The 23267-nt window shown below is 47.1% G+C and overlaps 4 protein-coding genes across 4 annotated transcripts; 2 read left to right on the plus strand and 2 right to left on the minus strand.

Annotated features, from left to right (window-relative positions):
- Positions 1-6175: 6175 nt before the first annotated feature.
- On the plus strand, positions 6176-7586 carry LOC117861985 (F-box protein At5g49610). The gene is made up of 2 exons (XM_034745491.2): positions 6176-7212; positions 7413-7586. Exons 1-2 carry the CDS (start codon positions 6176-6178, stop codon positions 7570-7572), a joined length of 1197 nt encoding a protein of 398 aa, XP_034601382.1. The 3' UTR covers positions 7573-7586.
- A 1123-nt stretch (positions 7587-8709) lies between these two features.
- On the plus strand, positions 8710-11915 carry LOC117860240 (proteasome subunit alpha type-7-A). The gene is made up of 3 exons (XM_034743500.2): positions 8710-9052; positions 9157-9571; positions 11507-11915. Exons 1-3 carry the CDS (start codon positions 8880-8882, stop codon positions 11666-11668), a joined length of 750 nt encoding a protein of 249 aa, XP_034599391.1. The 5' UTR covers positions 8710-8879; the 3' UTR covers positions 11669-11915.
- A 4100-nt stretch (positions 11916-16015) lies between these two features.
- On the minus strand, positions 16016-17386 carry LOC117860241 (myb-related protein Zm38). The gene has a single exon (XM_034743501.2). The coding sequence runs from the start codon at positions 17129-17131 to the stop codon at positions 16385-16387; it is 747 nt and encodes a 248-aa protein (XP_034599392.1). The 5' UTR covers positions 17132-17386; the 3' UTR covers positions 16016-16384.
- A 1653-nt stretch (positions 17387-19039) lies between these two features.
- On the minus strand, positions 19040-22979 carry LOC117860239 (probable L-ascorbate peroxidase 4, peroxisomal). Its single transcript, XM_034743499.2, has 9 exons — positions 22700-22979; positions 21695-21819; positions 20945-20994; positions 20774-20839; positions 20641-20689; positions 19946-20028; positions 19792-19871; positions 19590-19692; positions 19040-19469 (listed from the first exon to the last, which is right to left on the minus strand). The coding sequence occupies exons 1-9, from the start codon at positions 22810-22812 to the stop codon at positions 19272-19274; spliced, it is 867 nt and encodes a 288-aa protein (XP_034599390.1). The 5' UTR covers positions 22813-22979; the 3' UTR covers positions 19040-19271.
- Between the last annotated feature and the right edge of the window lie 288 nt (positions 22980-23267).

The raw sequence follows: 23267 nt of genomic DNA on the forward strand, positions 1-23267 counted from the left end.
ATGTCAAAAAATTGTATTGATTGATCGAGAGATATCTATTACAGGGCTCACGGGTTTATATTTATACCCTAGAGCAAGATAAAGTCCTAGTTGATTACGACACAAGCTATTATAATTATTACCTAAAAACTACCTAAGATAACTTTCTTCACGCTTTCTCTTATTTGGTGGAGACACCGTGTCCACATCGTGCTCTTTTGGCTTCTATCGGCTCCGGGACTCTGATCCTTCCGTCATTGACCCTGACGGATGCGCCTAACTTGCCCTGCTTGCCTCTTCTTTCATCAGCTCTTGGAACCTTATCCTCAACCATTGACTCTGGTCAAAAACCGGTGTTAACAATAGTACCTTTTGAGAAAAATGATTCTCACTTATGTATTACTTGGTTTGTTTCCAGGTACATCATTGCAATGGTGCTCTCTTTTGCCTTCAACTAATCCCTGGCAATGTTTTGCCACAGCAATTGCAACGGCATGCTATGCCTTCAATCTGAATGTAGGCATGTAGTGCGGAAGTGAAAACCAAACTTACCACATGAATGTATCTACAATCTATGTAACATACTATGTAGGTCTCCATGAACCATGTAGTAGTCCAATGTCAGTCACCTCTGTAAGTTAAGTTTCACTACTATAAATATGACCTCTCGTCCCTAGGGTTTGTACCGGTCACATTTGGAACGGTACTAATTCTAGCATTAGTATCGGTTCCTACGTATACTGCCTGGAGCGCGCCCCGAGAACCCCTTTAGTAACGGTTGGGGGCAACAACCGGTACTAAAGGGTGCACATTAGTACCGGTTGGTGCCACCAATCGGTACTAATGCTCCACACACCCTCTAGTACCGGTTGGTGACAACAACCGGTACTAAAGGGGGTACCCTCTAGTATCGGTTGCTGCACCAACCCGGTACTAGTGTGGCACCCCCCCCTCTAGTATCGGTTGGGGACAACAACCGGTACTAGAGGGCACCCTCAACCGGTACTAGAGGGCACCCCTTTAGTACCATTTGTTATCTCCAACCGATACTAATTTTCCTCCTACAAATACCACTACTTCTTCCTCCAGCCCGAGCCCCATCCTCTAGCTCGAGCTTCACCGTGTCCATGGCGAAATAGGGGGAGGTTTTGCCAAATTTGTGACCATTTCTTGGGGATTTCACTCATTCAAGTGTTCTAAAGGTTAGAAACTTCATCCTCCCTTGATCTATGGTTAGTATACTAAGTTTTATACTTTAGAACTAGAGTATTTTTTGATTTTTAGAATAAGGTATAATGGGGAAATTTTTTATTTATATGAATGTGTTATTTAGGGGATTTCACTCATTCAAGTGTTCTAAAGGTTAGAAACTTCATCCTCCCTTGATAAATGGTTCGTATACTAAGTTTTATGCTTTAGAGCTAGAGTATTTTGTGATATTTAGAATAAGGTATAATGGTAAAAATTTTCATTTATATGAATGTGTTATTTAGAGCTCATATTTGTGATTTGTAGAATAATCTACAAATTTTTGGATGCCATGATTTGTACTAGTCAAAGAAATTGATATGAGGTTAGAGAATAATTTCATAGTTTAGTACTTTTCAAATATGAGGTAAGTAAATTAGATTAAGTATTTCAATTCATTTTCTTATACGTCAAAAACCAGTTCATGTGTATATACTTAGAAAAGTTAGATTAAGTATTTCAATTCATATGCTTATACATCAAAAACCGATCCAAGTGCATATACTTAGAAAAATTAGATTAAGTATTTCAATTCATTTGCTTATACTTCAAAAACCAATCCATGTGTATGTACTTAGAAAAATTAGATTAAGTATTTCAATTCATTTGCTTATACTTCAAAAACCAATTTACGTTATCAAATTGTAAGAAATAATGTTCATTTCTCGCTAATTCAAGAATTTTTCTATATTCTCTAGATAATTAACCACACCTGGAACTTCACCTTATCCATAGCGCCACAAGGGAGGTGCTGCCGGATTTGTGACTATTTCTTGGAGATTTCACTCATTCAAGTTAGATTAATTATTTCAATTTATTTTCTTTTACTTCAAAAACCAGTTCATGTGTATATACTTAGAAAAATTAGATTAAGTATCTCAATTCATATGCTCATACTTCAAAAACTAATCCATGTGTATATACTTAGAAAAATTAAATTAAGTATTTCAATTCATTTACTTATACTTCAAAAATCCATGTACTCAGAAAAATTAGATTAAAATTTAGATTAAGTATTTCAATTCATTTGCTTATGCTTCAAAAACCAATCCATATGTATATACTTAGAAAAAAATAGATTAAGTATTTCAATTTGTATGCTTATACTTCAAAAACCAATCCATGTGTATATACTTAGAAAAATTAGATTAAGTATTTCCATTGATTTTCTTATACTTCAAAAACCAATCCAAGTGTATATACTTAGAAAAATTAGATTAAGTATTTCAATTGATTTGCATATACTTCAAAAACCGATCAATGTGTATATACTTAGAAAAATTAGATTAAGTATTTCAATTCATATGTTTATACTTCAAAAAACCCATCCACGTATATATACTTAGAAAAAATAGATTAAGTATTTCAATTCATATGATTATACTTCAAAAACATGGATGTGTATATACTTAGAAAAATTAGATTAAGTATTTCAATTTATTTGCTTATACTTAAAAAACCGATCCACGTGTATATACTTAGAAAAATTAGATTAAGTATTTCAATTCATATGCTTATATTTCAAAAAACCAATCCTTGTGTATATACTTTAAAAAATTAGATTAAGTATTTCAATTCATATGCTTATACTTCAAAAAACCCATCCATGTGTATATACTTAGAAAAATTAGATTAAGTATTTCAATTCAAATGATTATACTTTGAAAACTATTCCATGTGTATATACTTAGAGAAATTAGATTAAGTATTTCAAATCATTTGCTTGTACTTCAAAAAAGTTTCAATTGTTCAAAAAATTTAGATTAAGTATTTCTAATTCATTTGCCAATAACAGAGATAATGACCAAGAAGGAAAAACTCATCGATACCGAAGTTTTCAGGGCAATACAAAAACAATTATGTGGATTTCTTCTGAAGGAGGTCGCAAATCCTGCGGGGGAGTTTCATAATGACGGATCTCAGCTAGTGCACAAACCGGACTCAGGTTCAGAATAGTAAATACGATGTGTGTATACACAATATGTCTATATATAAATATGTGTAATATTATTCATATATGTGCATGCACAATATGTATATATATATAAAAAAATATTATCTCAAATGTTATATTAAAGATAAATAGAACTTTACATATATTAGCGTATTAGAACTAGTATACGTAAAGGAAATAAATATAAAATTTAAATATAGAATAAAGAAACAAAAAATAAGAAAGAAAGGAAAAAAAATTAGTACCGGGGATACCAACCTGTACTAAAGGGCTTCCCACACCGCACGGGGGTGCCCTCATTAGTATCGGTTGGTATCTCCAACCAGGGTACCCTTTAGTACCGGTTGTTTGAACCACTACTAAAGGACCCCCCTCTATTACCGGATGGCCAGTAACGGTTGCACAACCAGTACTAGAGGCGATTTTTCCAGTAGTGCTTGTTCTGAAGCAGATGGATTCAAATACTTTTGTGAAGTACCAGTTATCTTCAGATGTGTATGAAGAATCTCCTTATCTGTCGAATGGATGTGTTTATGCTTATTGTCGACGTAGTTTCTGCTACGATGCAATGTAAGTTGCTCATATATAGACTGCCATCAACTGAAAATCATGAGGGCTCTGGTATGATGGATTTTGAACACGAGACTTCATCATCAGGCTGTAATAGGTTTATAGCGCACACCAGTTTCTTTTTTCCTGTCAACCAAAAGTCTCGGTTCTCTGACGGTGATTCCAGTCGTGCCATGAGTCATGACGCAAAAATGAGTCTCTCTTTGCATCGTGCGTGTGACTGAAGCACTGAAACTGTATCTTTACATTGTGATGCTTATTCTCTTGACGCAAAAATGAGTGTCTCTTTGCATCGTGCGTGTGACTGAAGCACTGAAACTGTACGGTTGTAACTTTACATTGTGATGCTTATTCTCATGACGCAAAAATGGGTCTCTCTTTGCATCGTGCGGGTGACTGAAGCACTGAAACTATACCTTTACATTGTGATGCTTATTCTCATTTTCACAGAAGTTGTGAATAAGCTGCCTGACTACGGGCACAATCTGCTTCGGAGTTCAGATGTAATAAAAGCCTTCGTCTAGAAAGAAATACACAGGGTCGATCGGGTACACTACCGCGACAAAGGGCCGGGCCTCCCCCGGCTTCAGCTTCACGTGGTACAATGTTTTGGTACTGTTTAGTACTATTAGGAATTGTAGCGTGAAGCCGGTACGCAGATTGAGGGAAAAAATGAACTGGACAGAGGTGAAGTCGGTGAAGTCGAAAAAAGTGGCTTACCCAACTTCAGCTGCAGAACGTACCACGGTGCGCTACAATGTGCTACAGTGCCGAAGCCGAAGCCCCCTTAAGCTGTACCAAAGGGGGCCAAAGTTTTGCCCTAGCGTCCAAGTGTCCAGCACGTCGACGTGCTGCTTCACCATTTGGAGGTCGAATAAGCTCGAATTCAGCCAAACCCATGGCTGATCTGTTCGAACTAGTTCCGGTTCCAACACGAAGCTCAATACTCTTTCTTTGAAACGAAAGAGAAGAAAGAGTGGAAGAAGGTGATGGTCGTTGATGATACTGATGACACACAATTAACTGATCGTTGAAGATCCCTAGCACTGGCCGGGAGCTGCTGTCATCTTGCGAAAGAAGTAGTGTGTGTATAGAGGGGCGCAGCATTTGTCTGTTTAAATTGAAGTGTTTCTTTTTTGTTTTGATCGAACTCTTCAAAATTTTCCAGAGATGTGATTTGTTATTTTGAACTTTTATTCTCCCTATGTACTATGTTTGAATCAGAGATAATTTGGGGGATCAAAGTTCATGCCGATACATATACATATTGTCAACTATTATATCTTGGAACACGATCTGCATGAAATCCCGACCCAAAGTTTACAGATTTCAACCCTATCTGACAACATCCGCCTCGTTCGTCCCTGGAATGGCAGTTCCTCCTTTTCTTGGGAACCCACAAACTTGTACGGGGTAAAGTTGACTGCCGTTCCGGTCAGTTTTTCTTGGCCGCCACTGCACCATGTTGTGAACTGATCGCTAGCTGCAACGAAAATTTCTCCCATCCTACCCTTCCTAGCTATAGGTACCCTAGCTAGATTTGAATTTTGAAGTACTCCACCCGTCCCAAATTACTATTCGTTTTATCTTTCTACATACATAGTTTCTATGCATCTGGACATACATCTAGATCCATATCAAAAGTGTCGTATTAGAAAAGGCAAAACGAATTATACACTGTTTGGCCGTTGGGACTTGGCCGCCAAGCTATCTTCTCTCGCGGCCGGAAGAGGCTAGAGGGTTCTCGATCTGGTCAAAGCTGCCATCCCTGCATGCAGCCAGGCATGTAGCCGTAGTAGTTGTTCAATATAATCCCTGCATGAATGGAAAGAAAGAAAGAAAGAAATACGAGAGCATGCATACTTGGCTGCTACGGAAATAAACTTGGTTGAGGGTTAATCACCGTCGATGGATTAATTGCATTGGTTGGACATAGTATCTTTGTGTATAAACGTGCACCATATGTTAATTATGCCAATTAAGTTTTTACTGCGATTCATTCATGGCGGCGTGATTATTGATCGATCGAGCTGTCGTCGTCCAGCTCCCGCCCGATTTCAGTTCTTCTTCTACCCCCGGACGGACGGACTAGAGCTCGGACTAGAGTTCTTCTTCTACCCCATGACGGCGTGATTATTGATCGATCGAGCTGTCGTCGTCCAGCTCCCGCCCGATTTCAGTTCTTCTTCTACCCCCGGACGGACGGACTAGAGCTCGGACTAGAGTTCTTCTTCTACCCCATGACGGCGTGATTATTGATCGATCGAGCTTTCGCACCCACCATGGTATATATACGCCACAGTTCGTCGTCGACCTTCAGGTTAAACTAGCTATATAGGCCGGCGTGGTTGACCAGAGCTCGGTTAATTGTCTGTCTACTGTTAGTTAGTTAGTTAGTTACTGAGAAGATCTTGCAGGTCGGCAATGTCGCTGTCGCCGGAGCGGAGTGACAGCACCGACAACGACGACGGGAAGAATGGCGGCGCCGCCAACTTGCCTGAGGACCAGGTGTTCGAGTTGCTCACCCGCGTGCCGCTCGACGACCTCGCCGCGTGCCGCGTGGCGTCCCCGCGCTGGCGTAGCATCACCTACGAGCCGGCGTTCGCGCCGCTGCACTGCCGCCGCGCCGCCGCCGTCTCGGGATACTTCGTCCAGAGCATGCAGCGCAACCGCTACCGCTCCGACTTCGTCTCCATGCACGCCTCGCCGCCCAAGGCGGCGGTCTCGCTGGACTTCCTTCCGTCCGCGCACGTCCGCCTCGAGGCCGTGGCGGCGCACCGCGGCCTGGCGTGCTGCGTCGAGGCCGACACGCGGCGGCGGCCCTGCTACTACGTCTGCAAGCCGGCGACGCGGCAGTGGCGGGCGCTGCCCAACCCGCGGGCCCGGTTCCCCACGGCCGCCACGGCCATGGTGGCGCGTCCCTCCGCCGCCGCCGCCGAGTTCAAGATCGTGCGCCTCTCCATCCCGGCGCTGCGCGACCGGCTCCGGTGCGAGGTGTTCGACTCGCGGCGGTTCGCGTGGCGGCGCGCCGCGGACGTGCCGCTGTGCCCGGAGTCGCTCTACCCCTCCGCCCCCGCCGTGCGCGCCCACGGCGGCATGCACTGGCTCCGGTGGCCCGACCGGGTGACGGGGGCCCAGGACGTGTTCGCGTTCGACCTCAGGAGCGAGGTGTGGCGGCTGATCCGGCTGCCGCGGGAGGTGGAGGAGAGGGACGACCCATGGGCGCGCAAGCATATATCGGCCGTGGAGGGGAGGCTGTGCCTGATGGTGACCACGATGGGCGTGGGCGAGGAGGATACGCTGGAGGTGTGGGAGATGGCCGGCTACGCGGAGGGGAGGTGGGAGAAGAAGATGACGGTGAGCTTGAAGAGCCTCCACGCGCAGGAAGGGGACGGCGTCATACTCCAGCACCTCCACTCCGCTGATGTCGGCTTCTTCAAGACCTTCTACAGAGTCATGTGGTAATAAGCTGGTAGCAATACATTCATGCAATGTATCATCCTATTGCATGCATACATACATGAATTAATGGTAGAATTTGCAGGATTTTTTTAGATCAAGATTTAGTGTTGAAGCATGCATGCATGTACTGATGATCCATCACTACTTCTAAACTTGCATTGCATTGCATTGTGTTGTGTTGTGTCTGATCTGATGACAGGTACGATTTCTTGAGAGGAAACAAGGCAGCGGAGGTCAAAGTGGATCACGTCTGCGTGCAAGAGATCTTCAAGTTCGAATCAGATCTGATCCCCTGCGAGTTAGGCGGCAAAGCACGCGCACCTTCCGAGGAGGTTCAGAAAGGAGACTACATGTTCTGATGATGAGCTACTTGTCATGCTCATGCATGATGATGCCGACAAAATCCACCAATTACTTCCCTGATCGATCTGCGATTAGGTGCTTGTTATGCCATTGATGATCGCGATCATTGCAATGCATACTCATTACTCATTAATTGTGCTCTGTGTAATCTCGGAGACGAATGTAATGGAGGGAGGATTGGAGATTACTCATGGGGGTGATGATGGCAAGATTTGGTCGATCGCGTCGGCCCTGACGGCGGCGGACGCGGCCGTAGGCGTAGCCGCGCGCAGGCCGCTGGCCGCAGCGCAGCAGCGTCAGTGGTGGTCTCGGGTCGTAGGCGATCTGCATGCGGCGGCGGCAGCTGCTGAGCCGGCCGGCGGACGGCGCGGGGTCCTCTCGTTCGTTGCCCTCGGTTTTCGTTCGACGCGCGAGTAGTAGACAGGCCGCCGCGGGCAACCAACCTCTCCGACGAGCTTGGGCCGGCCTGTTAAGCACACACTTGTGGTCGCCATGGTTCCCATTAGAAATGGCCCATGTGGAATGAAGCAATCACAAGGTTTTTTTTTTCTTTTTTTTATTCTAAGAAAACTAAGAAAGGGAGCAAACCGTGAAAGTGCGCAGTTCAGAGGAAAGAGAAATTTGTACATCTGTTCTAACGCAGGGGTGAAGCCAGAAAACATTCATAAGTGGGTGAAATAGCAGTAGATGAGTTTTTAGGTGAGGTCAATTTTAATTTTTCTCTATTTTATATAGTATAAATACATGGAGTGTGTCCAGCATAGCCTTGCACCCATCATATTGGCCTGCACGTGTTGATGCTAACTTGTTAAGCCATCCACACTCACTAGCCGCTACATCCCATCACAATTCACAATCTTTAGAGGTGGTGCTTAAAATTAGGCCAACATCTTTTATATAAGATCAACATTTCTCAAAGGGTGAAATATGGTTATTGTGCTCTTGGTATTTTTCTACTGCTCTCACCAAAAGTCAAAAGCACAATCCCAAAAGAAAAATCCTTTCGACACGTAAGATTATGAAGCAAAAAAAAAAAATCGGATTTCCATTTTCTACATGCAAAAACAAAGGCAAAGTCCAGCTCGATAAATTTGCCATGAAATCAAAATTTACCAAGACGCACCGCACGCCACCACGACCAGGCGACCAGCTCGTTTCTTCTTCTCTCCCAAGAAAAGCGAAGGCAACAAGACTTCACAAGTCACAGACGCGCACCCGAACTCCCTCCCGGAAGCCCCTCGCCGGACGCTCTCTCTCTCTCTCTCTCTCTCGCCGCCGGCGGCAACTAAATCAGGCGCTCAGGATGGCCCGCTACGACCGCGCGATCACCGTCTTCTCCCCCGACGGCCACCTCTTCCAGGTCGAGTACGCCCTCGAGGCCGTCCGCAAGGGCAACGCCGCGGTCGGCGTCCGCGGCGTCGACACCGTCGTCCTCGGCGTCGAGAAGAAGTCGACCCCCAAGCTCCAGGACTCCAGGTCGGTACTACAGTACCTCCCTTCCCCCTCCCCTCCCCTCCCGCTCACCAGATCTCTCGATCCCCCCCGCCGCCGCCTCACCCGAATCCCCCAAATCTCCGCAGGTCCGTGCGCAAGATCGCGAGCCTCGACACCCACATCGCGCTGGCGTGCGCGGGGCTCAAGGCCGACGCGCGCGTGCTCATCAACCGCGCCCGCGTCGAGTGCCAGAGCCACCGCCTCACCGTCGAGGACCCCGTCACCGTCGAGTACATCACGCGATACATCGCCGGCCTGCAGCAAAAGTACACGCAGAGCGGAGGGGTCCGACCCTTCGGCCTCTCCACCCTCATCGTCGGCTTCGACCCCTACACCCAGAAGCCCGCCCTGTACCAGACCGACCCCTCGGGGACCTTCTCCGCATGGAAGGCCAACGCCACCGGCCGCAACTCCAACTCCATGCGCGAGTTCCTCGAGAAGAATTACAAGGAGACGTCAGGCAAGGAGACCATCAAGCTCGCCATCAGAGCACTCCTTGAGGTATATGCACTTAGCACTGGATTATCCTATATCTTCCTCCCAGTTAGATTTATTATGTACTAGAACAGTGATTGTTCAGAGACTTTGAAAGTGTCAATTGAGAGTCAATAGCATAGAAGGACAAAGATCAATACTTAATATTAGCGATAATTTGTCAGTTAACTGATCCGCCTTAGAACTAAGCTTACATTGCCCAATCCAATGTTACCAGTGGAACGCTGCAATGTAGATTTTGTGTGTGCTGGACCAGACATTTTTTTGTTTCATATATGCCATGGTCGATTGTATCTGAATGGTATTACATCTACTCCTACTATATATCCCAGTTTGACTGAAAATTGCATCAAATTCCATGAAACCTTCTGTAATTAGGTGGGATAAAAGAGAAAGGCTGAAACTAAATTAAATTAGATGGAATTAGTTTGTTGCATTTACTTAATCTTAGAACCTGTTTGGCTTGGAGTTATTTTGCTGGGAAGTTTCAGATCTAGGGGATGTTTGGTTCCCAGCCACAACGAGCCACGCCACAACTTTGGCAGCCACAATAATTTAGGAAGCTGCTTGGTTGGTTACTTGCTTTTGTCGCGCCACAACTCTCCATTAGTTCTGCAGTTGTTTTTCTCGCCACAGGCCGTCAAAGCTTCGGTGTCCATTTTTACCGCCACAGATTGTGGCGCACCACTAGTTGGCACAACCAGCCTACTAGTTAATCTGAACTAGTTATTAAATTTTTCAGTGAGATGCTCTCATCCAGACACCCCTCAGGGATTATACTTATTGCCTTATTCTTCTGTAGACCACAGAGTACATGAACATAGCTATGGCATATTGTGTTTATTTCCAGCCTTTGTCTGGTTGTGGTTGGTGAACTCTGATAGTCTGATTTGTCGTGTAGTATTACTGTTCTGTCTTATGTAAGTTCACTTTTCTTCTATTTTGGAAATTGTGTCACTGATACGGAGAATTTGCCGTTCTAGTTGTCTTCTTTAGTCCTCTGCAATTTTTGAGAACAGGGCTTTGTCAAATTCGCTGTTGCTTTAGTTTTTTTGTCATTATTAAGGCATGGATATGTGAATACATATGTCACAATTTATGGGGGAAATGCGTATTTGTCGCTCCAAATATACATACCTAAGAGCAACTCCAAGAGGCTGCTAATCTTACCCCAATACTTTTTTTTAGAAAAAAAGAGAGAAAAAATGAACTCCAACAATCCACCTAAACCTTCCCCAATTTTTTAGCAACGCTAAAAAACAGCCTGCCACCGCGTATATTTTAGCGTTGGCGTTCCTCCCCCAATCCTGATTCCCGCACGCCCGCGCGTCCCTTCCGATGGGCCCAATACGATGACGTGGCCTGTGTTTGAAATATTGGGGGCTATTTATTAGCGATTTGTTGTGGACTGATATATTTTTAGGGGAAATTTTTTTTGGGAGAACCCCCAATACATAGTTTTGGGGAAGAATTTTTTAGTATTCTCTTGGAGTTGCTCTAAGTCACATCAAGTGAAATTTGCATGTACCAAGCAGCACAACTTCTCAAGTGGCAATATCCTCCTCTGTAGCATATTGGCATCCTTTTGGTGTGTGCAGCTTCTAGTCAGACAGTTATTTGCATGGATGTACAGTTGATAACTAAACTTTAAGCTCTTAGGTTGCATTATATTATCAAATATGCATATTCAATATGGCAGTCGATGTTTGTCTGTCCTCTTTGTGCACCTTGGTTCATGCAGAAAATGTGAATGCATGCACAAGCCTAAGGCTTTCACGTCATAGCCCTTTGAACAATAGAATTGAGCTGTTTCTTATTGCCGGGAAGGGGGTGCCTATCTATCTTCAGTACAATCGTTTTACTTAAATCACCTTATTTAGCACATCTTTTTTTTTTCTGTTTTGTCTTTAGTGGCACTGATTGACGCTTCACAATCTCCAGGTTGTTGAGAGTGGTGGCAAGAACATCGAGGTTGCAGTGATGACACACAAGGATGGCCTTCGTGAGCTTGAAGAGGCAGAGATTGATGAATATGTCGCTGAGATTGAGGCAGAGAAGGCCGCCGCCGAGGCTGCAAAGAAGGGCGCGCCGAAGGAAACATGATTTCGGACAGCAACTCTAGATAAACTCTTGTTCCACAGCATGTCTTATGATCCACATCTTTTAGACGGATGCATGTTTGTTTCGGTAAAGTGTTTTTTTATTTCTGATGAAGCTGCTTGGATGGAAATTCTCGTGCTAGTGACTTTGTGATTGTTGTCCCGGTGACCTGTTGGTCTGTCGGGTATATTTCTGAGTTCTGACAATGGTTTCATAAAGACGATGAACCGTAGAGTCGTGTTGCACTGAACTTGTTCAGAGATCTGTGTATTGTTGAGAGATTTGCTTGCTGCTGGGCGCTGACCGCACACAGAGTCCGTGGGAGTTGACAGGCCCAAGCCCAACCAGGCCCACCAGTCGCCGAATGCGCTCGGTGGTCGTCGTCGGCTCGTGGCCGCTTGGTTCTGGGCCTGGCACCTTTGGAGCCCATAAAGTTTCTTCCCCCCTTATCCCCCACAAAGAAGAACGAAGGGCCAACTCCGCCACGTCGTCAGTCTGACGTGGCCGGTGTTTTTTTTCCACCCACCCACCACACAAAAGTGATGAGGATGACCTGAAAAGCAGAAACCGGGATGGAAACGGGCGCAAGTGGCCACACCACATTTGGCCAATCAGGTTAACATCCGTAACGGAGACTAAGGGGTGTTTGGATCTTCAGTCCCAACTAAAATTTATATCACATCGAATATTCGAAGGCTAATTAGAAGGACTAAATATAGACTAACTATAAAACTAATTACACAAATAGAGGCTAATTCACGAGATGAATCTATTAAACCTAATTAATCCATCATTAGCACATGTTTACTGTAGCATCACATTATCAAATCATGGACTAATTAGGCTTAATAGATTCATCTCGCAAATTAGTCTCCATCTGTATAATTAGTTTTATAATTAATCTATATTTAATATTTCTAATTAGTATCTAAACATTCGATGTGATAGGAATTTTAGGAGCTACTAAACAAACAAACACCCCTAACACGTTTGCTGCTGGTGTGATGACATGATGCAGGCAAGGCAATGGGGTGGACCGAGTTCTCACGCGGCTCCGGATAAGACCCATCATCCATCAGGTTCCGGTGGGCCATATATGGCCGAACTGGGCCCACGTCGACCAAACCCATGAACGACCGACCGAACGGTCACCGCCTGGGCCCGAGGCCCGCGAGGAAGGAGACAAGGAACAAGAAAGGGAAAGTGCATCATCGGGTTAAGCAGGCAAGCTACCTATCCCTGCCAGATCCAGAACCAATCGCCAACAAAATCCTCACCATCACACGACGCGACTGCTGCTGGATCTCATCGTAATCGTAAACCTCCTGCCTCGTGCCTGCACAGATTCATCAAATTCTTCTTCTTCTTCTTCTTCTTATCTGAGTAGAAGATAGGCACGTCGTCGTCAGGGATCGGATTAACGCTAAAGCCTCATCTGCTACTACGAGACAAATCACTCATCGTTTCGTTCATCGCGCATTCACACCCAACTACTAATTCCGGTTCTTCATTATCTGATTGAGTGCTGCGTCCAAACGACATGTTTCTGGCCACCGGATGCAGATAGATGGATGGATGGATTGGATGCATCGTCGGAGGCCGGGAGCGTTACGGCGGCGGTGACAAGCTAGGCGGGGATAAGCTCGCCGGTCGCTTTCGTCTCCAATCTCTCTAGCACCAGCCGTTTACCGATCACTCTCTCCAGCCAAAGAGGATAAGGAGGAGGAGACGACCTCACCTCACATCACCTACTTGTGTATGTGTGTCAGTGAGCAGAGGGGGCATCTGCGACTTGCCTGTTCCAATTCCGAATCGGATGGTGCCAAGTGGTTGCCATCGCGATAAAGCGCATGTCTGCGTCGCCGGTGGATTGGGGTTCCAGACCCCTGTTCCTGGTTGTGGTTGGTGCCTGCAGACCCGATTTTGCTTCAGTTGCAGAGGGATGATGCATCAGGCTTGAGAGGTGCAGTGGGCTTGGCAACACCCAGCAGAAAGTGAGCGTTCTTTCTTCTACTTGATTTTTGCCACATATGGGTCGGACTAGACCATGGATGGAAGGACAATAATGCAGAGTGTGATTGAGAGTTTTGAGAGGTGGCAAGCTCGGTTCTTTTTTGTGTTTCAGACAGGCTTCAGCTGCCAAACGAGCGGTCAGCGACAGCACTGGGGAATGTCCCTGTCGCCTCAGAAACTGGCTGCATTTTCTGACCTGATGGCTGCACCACCCTCTCACTTTTTCGTGCAGTTCCTGATCATGAATCTCGGCACCTAACCACCCCAACAGTTATCAGCTGGCAGTTGCATTTCATCAGTGCCCTTGTTTCAGCAACGCTTCTGCAAGATGTTCAGAATGGTCGATGACGGCAGGATTGGATGGTGTTGGTTGCTTCGCGGCTACTGAATGCTGATGACGACAGGAGAGGGAAAACCGAAACAAAACCCTTGTGCATAATGCGAGCGGCAGAGCAACTGAAAGTTACCCGACGAGGAACAGACGGTGAAGGATTAAGGAAGCACGGTGTGAGGACGTGGGAGCTTCACCCGCCTACCAAACCAAACCAAACCTCACCGGACAAGATGGGGGTTAACTTCATGGCGATCAGACTGGTGAGCGACGATCTGGTCAAGACAAGAGAGAGAGGCACCACAGCCCTCTTTTCAGTCCACTCATCTTCCAACCATCATCATCATCGATCTATCTCTTGGTCTTGGACACTGTTTCACGGTCTACCGGCGCGGTCACTGACAAGGATACCGACCTGACTGTCTGCGTGCGTGCACGAGTTTCATCCATGGAACATGCTGGCAACAGTGAGAGCGTGCCAAGAAAGGAAGGCCACACGATTCCATTCCATGGCTGGCCACACTACACTGCTAGGGCGTTCATTAAGCTGGTCCATGATCACCTAGCCCATCAACCATCATCAGTTTTGTTTTTTTAACACTCCATGCTGCATTAGGCCTTGAGCTTTCACCGTCAGACGATTCGAGCATACCCGAACTAGTGCATGGACCAGCTTTCACTCCATGCTGTTCTTGTGCGTGTTTTTTTTAACACTCCATGTTGCATTAGGCCTCGAGCTTTCACCGTCAGACGCCCCTGCAGGCCACCCGTTTGTAGCACAGCATCTTAACCTCTTGCACATTTGAATAATCCCAGTGTGGCATGTGGTCTCATGACGATTCGAGCGTACCCGAACTAGGCCGCAACGCCTACAGGAACAACAAGTCGGCAGCGGCCGAAAGGGGTAAGTGGTAACCGCTGCTGCTGATGCTGCCGCATAAACTATGGCGGGATCGCGATTAGCCTCTGGGGGTTCAGCCAATGAACGGGAGGTGGCAAAGAATCGGGCAGGTTCAGAGTAGCGGAATCGAGGGCGAGCGGACGGAAGTGGAAACCACCATCCACAGATCCGGGGCTAGCAGTAGGCAGTAGCAGGTAATTTTTGCTCACCTAGCCGCACCCACAAGAACAGAATCGGGCTCCGATTTCTCGTGCTACTTGCAGTAAGGAACCGGTTTGGAAGGAGCTCACGAGATGACAAGTGAACAAAATGAAGCAGCCTGTTTTGATAGGACTGGAACTGGAACTCTGGAAGTGTGTCATGTCGGCAACCGATCTGAATCCCCGACAGGTGTCGATCCGTCCAATCCCGCTGGGCACCTACCCGATCCCGATCGTCATGGCCCGCCCGTCACCACCTCCCCAATCCATGCTGCGTACGTTCAGCTAGCGCGTGCAACAATCCCACGCTCCAACGAACTCACCAGCACCAAACAGAAAAGGCTGCCGACCTGATCCAAGCTTGTAGCTGTTCAGTGCGACGGAGTTGTTGGCATCATCTTGCCATATTCCCTGAATCCCTCCCTGATCGCGTTCGTTTCATTTCATAGCAGGAAAGCAGCAAGCAACGGGATTCCATCAGTTTTGAGTCCCCTCCAATGGCCAATCCTATCCGTCCGTGCCCTCCGCCGCATTCATGGCGGTGACGGCGACGCAAAGCGGCGCGCGGCTGCCTGCCAACTTCAAGAGGCAGGCGGCATCTCAACTTGCCACCGCCCGCCCGACCTGGACACAACTCCTCTCCTCTGCTGCGGCTGAAACGATCGATGGCGACGTCAGGAAGGGGAGAGGAGCTTTACCTGACTGAACTTGGTGGCCGGGGACACTGCTGCGTTGCTCCCTTCTCGTCCGTCCTATCTCCTCCTCGTGACCAACAGGGGACCACTTTTTCAGAGCACAAAGGACCAGCGAGAAAGAGGAAGGATCTAATGTTCAGAATACAGGGGAGGACGAGAAACAGAGTTTGAGGACGACCTAGCCAAAACAGAGCAACACAACACAGAGTCTTGACAGAACAGAGGAGAATCTAGTCTTTTTCACTCTTCAGAGAGAAGAAACAACCTTGAGACTGAGCATTTTTACACGGACCTATATTCCCAGCTAGCATCAGAGTATACCGTTATTCCTGGCCATCAGCCAGCCAGTAATTTACACAAAAAAATGGAAGAGAAGGGAGCAGGGAGGATGACGCTGCGTTCCTCACCGTCACCGTCTTCGCTCTCCTCCTCATCCCCTACTGTACTAACCCTCCTACAAACTGCTAACCAACTGCATGCCTATCAAGTACGGTAACAACAACCACCCAACCAACAAACGAGAAGAACACAAGAAGAAACAAGAGAAAAGACTGTTCATTCTGTCGTTGGATCCTCGCTTCACTTCATCTCGAGGCCTCTGAAGTCGAGCATGCCGGCCCTGAGCCCCAGGAAGTGGCTGTCGCTGCAGCTGCACCCGGGGGCTCCCTTCTGCAGGCCCAGGCTGCAGCCGAAGCAGAGTGCTCCTCTGCTGCCGTGGCCGTGGCCGGCCTGCAGCACCTCCCGCTTGACGACGACGACGGGCTTGATGAGGTCCACCTCCACGTCCAGGGGCTGGTCATCTTCTTCTTCTTGCTGGTGGCACGGCGGGCTGATGCAGAGGTCGAGGTTGAGGTCGGGGCACCTGGGCGGCGGCTTGAGCTGCTGCTGCGGCGGCGGCGGGTGGAAGGAGATGGTGGTGACGCCGCCAACGTCGGCGGCGACGGGGCGGTGCGTGACGGGGTCGATCCCCCTGGCGAGGAGCTTCCGCCGGATGTGCGTGTTCCAGTAGTTCTTGATCTCGTTGTCGGTGCGCCCGGGGAGGCGAGCGGCGATGAGGGACCACTTGTTGCCGAGGAGGCTGTGGAGGCTGACGATGAGGTCGTCCTCGTCGGGCGTGAAGTTGCCGCGCTTGAGGTCCGGGCGGAGGTAGTTGATCCAGCGGAGGCGGCAGCTCTTGCCGCAGCGGAGGAGGCCGGCGGCTTTTGGGAGGGAGCGCCAGCAGCCCTCGCCGTGGGCCTTGATGTAGGCGACGAGGCGGTCGTCTTCTTCCTTGGTCCACGCGCCCTTGTTCGTGTGCGCCTTCTCGCAGCACGGCGACCGCCCCATATTTTGAGGTGTGGTTGTGTCTGTCTGCTGGTGTGGTTGGGCGCTGGTGGTGGCTGCGGAGCGCGGCGGCGATTGGGTTTGGAGAGAACAAGGGAGCGGATGGGCGGAGGGCGCCGGGGGTTTTATAGGAGACGGGCGGGTTGGTTGGTTGGGTTGGGTGCGCGCGGTGAGAGATGGCTGGAATGAGAAGGGGATGACGAGTTGGTGCCTGGTGGGTTGGGTTGCTGTGCTGGTGGTGGTAGGCAGGGGTCCGGATCGGAGGAAGGAGAAAGGGGGGGATGTGAACTGGTATTCTAGCGCGCGCGGGGCGTGCGGGTGCGGCCACGTCGTGTGGTCTCTGGTCTCGCCCCGGGTAACGAGGTGGCCGAGGAGGCAAGCTAGCCCATGACACGGGCCGCGGGCACGCCGAGCGAGACGGCAGGTGCAAAGCGATGGCCGATGGAGGAGGGGGACGTCGGCCGGAGGGGCTATGGAAAGGCGGCACGTGTGCGCGGCGGCGGCGGCGGCGGTGAGGCATGCCTATCTATCTCGTGTCTGGGAATCTCTAGCTTCTTCCTCCACCGAGGTCTCATTGCAGAGAATACATACAGCACACGGCGCAAAGGCTACAACTTTAGGCTGTTCGCTTCAGCTTATAAGGCGGTCGAAAAGCTGAAACGGCTGATTTGTTGTGAGAGGAAAACACTTTAAAATTATCCACTTTCCTCTGTTGCCCTCTGTATTTGTTCTTCATTGCCAGCAAATTGAACGGTGAGTGACCCGGTTATTGAGAGGTAAAAGACTTTATAATACTGTCACGTGCGTATTTAGCACGGGCTCACTAACAAACAGCACGTGATTTTATAGTTGACCACCACCACCACTGACTATGCACCTTTCTCCTTTCCCCGGATAATGCTCCCCGGTCGGATAGGGTGGTGGTGGTTGACTTCCAAATACTAGTACCAGAGAGACATGCATCCACCATTGGTTTTAGGTTTAGGCCCGATCCGGAGGAAGTCAACATAAACGTGGTGGTTAATGGCGCTGTCACGTACTCGTACTAGGTCCCTGCTGCTATTGGACGCTTGGAATGCCCAGGTTGGTGAGCTGAGCAGGTTGGTCGTCCAGAATTACAGATGCAACTCTGCAATCTGCACCCCCTGTGTTTATGATGCAAAAATAAACCACCAGGAAGCCATCTTCGCACGTGCCGGGTGTCGTTGGTGCAACCACCCCGGACCCGGCAGACCAACCCCGCATCTGCTGTTACTTCACAGAGGAAGGAAAGATTCTTTTACTTTTGCATTATCAGGTGCGTATTCCCTTTCACCTGCATCAGGCGACTGGTACTTCCAGTGTATAGAAAACGAGGAAGCCTCTCGGCATGGTATGCCTTGACAGTTACACCTTGGTGGTTTCGTGGTCTGCTTACGCTGACGATCCTTTCAGACATGTTGATCTCGATCCACATCCACCTTGGTTTCTCCATCGATTGTAGACTTTACTTATAGTATAGTATCCGTAAGGTTTGACCATTAGGAGCCTGATGCACCACTGCTCTACGCAGATGGCCGTCTGCAGCAATTTGCACGGTTTGCAGCTTTGAAACAGAAGACAGGTAGCCGCCATCTGCGGCGTTTCTAGACAATGGTTTCAGATTTTCCTATGATCCATCCATTGCATGTTCCAAACACTTGTAAGCAACAAACAGAGTTCAGTTCGGAAGCACAGACAGATTCTAAAATATGGTCAAGGTTTGGTTCCAACTACTTCCTGCTCTGAATGCATGAGATTTGTTCAACCTACATCGCAAGGTGTCTAAATGACATTGTCTTCAAGGAACAGAACATGCCCTCATCAAGCAACATTACCCACAGTTCCTCAAGAGATGTTTGAAATGCGATCAAAGCATAGATTACACACGGATTTGCAAGTAATTTCAATAGTAGGCTATGCCATCTCTGTATCGCTGAAATATTCATGATTCATGTTTATGGTCTAACACATGAAGGGAATGTTCTGTCCGTAAGAAAATCGAAATATTTTCCGAGATAATGCTGCAGTCCCTCCTCCCTCGTTACTAGGATCCTGTTATTCAATCTTCATTTTTACTTACTGAGCGAAGCCACGCGACTAAGGCAAAGAAGAACCTTCCAATCTACTTGGCCTTCTTGGAAGCCTCATACAAGTAGCCTGCAATAACTACAGCTGCAGCAACTGCTACCCCAAAGGCACCCTGTGCAAGCACAACACCGGTTGGAAGATCTGTTTTTGCAGATGCGCTGCGAGGAGCAAAGCCAAGCTCAGAGAGTTTTTTGTGTGATTCAGCGTAGTCTTTGAAGAAGGCTTCTTCATCCTGGGGCATGAAACAAGGCCATGGTTCTGAATCAGTTGATCTGAACCTAATGTGATGAGACAAAAGCGCTAGCATACTAAGTAGAACACTGTACTAAAGAATATTAAAAGTGCAGCGCACCTTTGCATAAAGCTCAACATAGCGCCTAAATTCAGGATCCGACAACAGTGCCTTGTCAGTAGGGAGCTGCAAAAGCCCCTCAGATTCCCCCTTCAACATCTCACTGCAACAATATAAGAGATGAGTAATCTACATAGCATTGGATACCGTATCAAATCTAGTCTACAAAACGCGTGAGATTTGGCCTTTGTGCTCAACTTACAGAAAGTATGTGTTATCAAACTTAAGAGGCTCTTGTGTCCAGGCACCTTCAAATCCAGACCTCTCAGGATGAGCCTTTCCCTAAAAGAACATACAAACGTATAAAAATGCGCTTTTCAACAAATGAGTATTTCTTCAGACAGTATAACAATTACCAGAGTGTGACCTCCAGATAGAGCTACAATATCTTTGTCTGTTAAGCCCATCCGATAGAAGATATCCCTCAGATGTGGTGCACCTATTCATGCAAAGAAGTAGAAAACGCAAGAGCAAGATGTACATCAGAACAGATATGATACATAACAAGTATGGAATAACAATCATAAACCAGGACAAAATTATCAAGTTAGATAGATCCTTGCACATGTTATATCTACGTCTAAGGTCAGTTAAATGGAGGGAAAAAGGGAACATTTCCTGAATATAAAAAGGTTATTTATGTTGCTTAATAACTTCAGGGCAACGAAATCATGGAGCTCAGATAAATGCAACAGCTGGATGCTGATAAGCAGGAAGAAGATTTTACGCATTAATAACACAGTATCAAACTTCCTTCACTCACCTACTCCACACAAGCTGCTTACACCAAGCGTACACATGCAGAGTTTTTTGTGCCCAAAAAATCCCAATGACAAAATTCTGCCCATGTGAAAAAAAAGGGAAAACTAGGACATGGCAACTGTGTTGCATCAAATGGGATGTCTGAAACAAAACCAAAATGCACATTGCAGACACGAACATGAGCGGTGCAGTAAAAACCTTCAAATTCCACAAGATTGATGCTAGCCCATAGCTTCCAAGCCATTATCGAAAGACATTGAAAAGAACAAGAAACAATACTAGCACATACCTTTCTTCGCATCCGGTAGACGCCCTTCACGGGGGCACACTGACGAATCCTGATTCATGCAAAAAAAAGAAGTAAAAACAGTGAGCATCAAGAAAGATGCATCCATTTATTAACAAATTGTTATTTCACGTACACGTCTGCCGGGAACGAACTCAACAGTTGGCCCCCCAGTCACTTCAACTGCAACCACTCCAGCAAGCTGAGTAAATTCCAGCATCTTAGTTAATAAAAAAACTCAAAAATGAAAGGAAAATAAGCCAGATATCTTAACTTAAACGAGAAAATTCAAGCAATCCTAAATTACCTGATAAAGGTCTGCGTACGTTATCTTCGGGTTCTTGGCTTTGATAGGCTCTAGTACAATACAATGCACAGTTGGATAAGCAATAGTAATGATTTCCTTTATTACAGCAGAGAATAAAGAAACAACAAAACAATAAGCATGCAAATCACCATCAATTCACATGGAGTGTTACTCATAAAGGAATATGCCATAAACTGTACTTACTCAAAGACACATTCTGATTTTACATTTAAGGCTTGATGGTATACAAGTAACCATTGTCATGAGTACACAGTCTTACTGCATGACAGGGCGCAGACTTAAGTAAAGCAAAGCTAATCCCAGTTGAGTGAGAACAGGTAACTAAGTTTTCTCCAACCTCTCTACTGTGCTTGCATGTGGGTTTGAGATACAACGGTCGTGAAGTTGCATTGCCAAGCAGATATTCATGGGGAGGACATGTTCCTTGAGTAGCTAAAACACACTATATAGTTTCCCAACTTAGCATCCCAACATTACAGTCATGAATAATCCAATATTTTGTAGCCTGACCTTGAAGATATCACAGAAACCAGTGGCCAAATAAAAGGAGTTCCAAACTTTCAATTTATCAGAAAGAAACTAGAAAAAGGCGCAAATTAATTTCTTCAAAGCCATCATTCATGTAGCTCATACTTGATTAGGTTTAAAGGTTGCTGTTCAGATATTTTCAGAAGGAAGAATATTATTGCACAGATTTCCACTATCATATTGAGCATTAACAATGCGTACCAAGGAGATCGATAGCAATCTTTAAACCAGCATTGGAACCATGAGTGTACTCTTCCTCAAATCTAATTGAACCATTTGCGCCACCAGTTTTTGTGTTCACATCATAAGTTCCAGCATCATGCCATCTGCAGAGGACAGCAAAGGAGCCAAGTCTTCAGTGTTCGAAGAAAGGGCATATGATGTAAGGCTAATGCTAATCCATGACAAGCAGAATGTATCCCTGGATTAATCATGCAGATAGTGGAGGTCAAATGCAAATTTAACTAGCTATCAGATCAACGCAATAGGGAGGAACCCAATATATCTAAAAACATAAATTGGGAACTCCAACGTATAAAACTGTGCTTGTATTGAAGCTTATGACAAGCTGTTACTAAGGGAACATCACCTACACTCTGCAATTAGTGGATCGAATCAAACATTTTCTCCCAAGTACCCTACCCGGCTCTCAGCAATTCCAGAGTCCACACAAGTAAAGCAAAGCAAAGCAAAACCCAGTTGATCTAGAACAGGAAACTTGTCTTTGTTTTCTCCAACCTCTATGCTGTGCTTGCATGTGGGATTGAGAAACAACAGTTGTTACAGTTGCATCTCTACTGACCTACTTTATACTTAGACTGTGTAGGTTATGATTGTGATTTGAGTGAGGATACTATCTTAATGATTCTAAGATTAGCAATCAACCGAAACCTATGTGAATTAAAAATCATCATCCCTTGATCTTCACTCTTCGGCGCTAGGGACACGCACGCAAGGTGTTCGACAAATCGCCTCCCCCAAAGCCCGCACCAAACCAGCACGAACCACGCGCGCTACCCGCAGCACGAAACCAGGCTTTGCAAATCTCACACGCCAGCCAGCAAGCAGGCTTAACCGTCAAGCACGAGATCAGCAAGCAAGCGCGGCACAGACGAAAACACTAGAGCACCCAAAGTTTCCAGTCAGCAGTTGGGTTGGGTGGAGTGAGGGAGCAGGTGGGGTAGTGATGAGAGGCGGAGCACGTACGCGAGGCGGAGCATGATTGGGGCGCATCCCTTGTTGGAGATGAGGGCGCGGAGCTGGCGGCGCGCCCTGTCGACCTGGCGCAGGTACTCAGCGTCCACCACCGGAGCCGCCATCTTCGCCTTGCCCTAGAGATCGGAGGCCGGGGGAGGCGGAGGCGGAGGCGTGCGGGGGAAGACTGCTGACTGCCGAGCAGCGGGATGGGAAGGGGAGGAGGCGACAACTGACAAGGCGTGGAAGATAACGGGATCGAGAGAGCGGATTCGGTTGGCCTTGAATTGCCCGGCGCCAACGAACCACGCCGCGCCGGGGTAGTTACGGCCGCCCTACAGGTGTGGGGCCTTAGACCGGCCCACTTTTGTACAGAAAGCGTGTGTATTATTCACTCACTTAGGAGACAGGCCCCGGGCCTCGTGACGGCCCAGTCAGCCCAATCAAATGCAACCGGGCTTTGTCGACAGATTGAGTCGCATCCAACAAAGGACTCAAGAACACCCACCCGACCAACTCTGTTTTGTGATCGATTTTTCAGCCAAAAACCAGCGAAAACCACCTGGAAAACCACTCCGCG

Source organism: Setaria viridis, chromosome 6, assembly GCF_005286985.2.
Source record: "Setaria viridis chromosome 6, Setaria_viridis_v4.0, whole genome shotgun sequence".
Classification (NCBI taxonomy): Eukaryota; Viridiplantae; Streptophyta; class Magnoliopsida; order Poales; family Poaceae; genus Setaria; species Setaria viridis.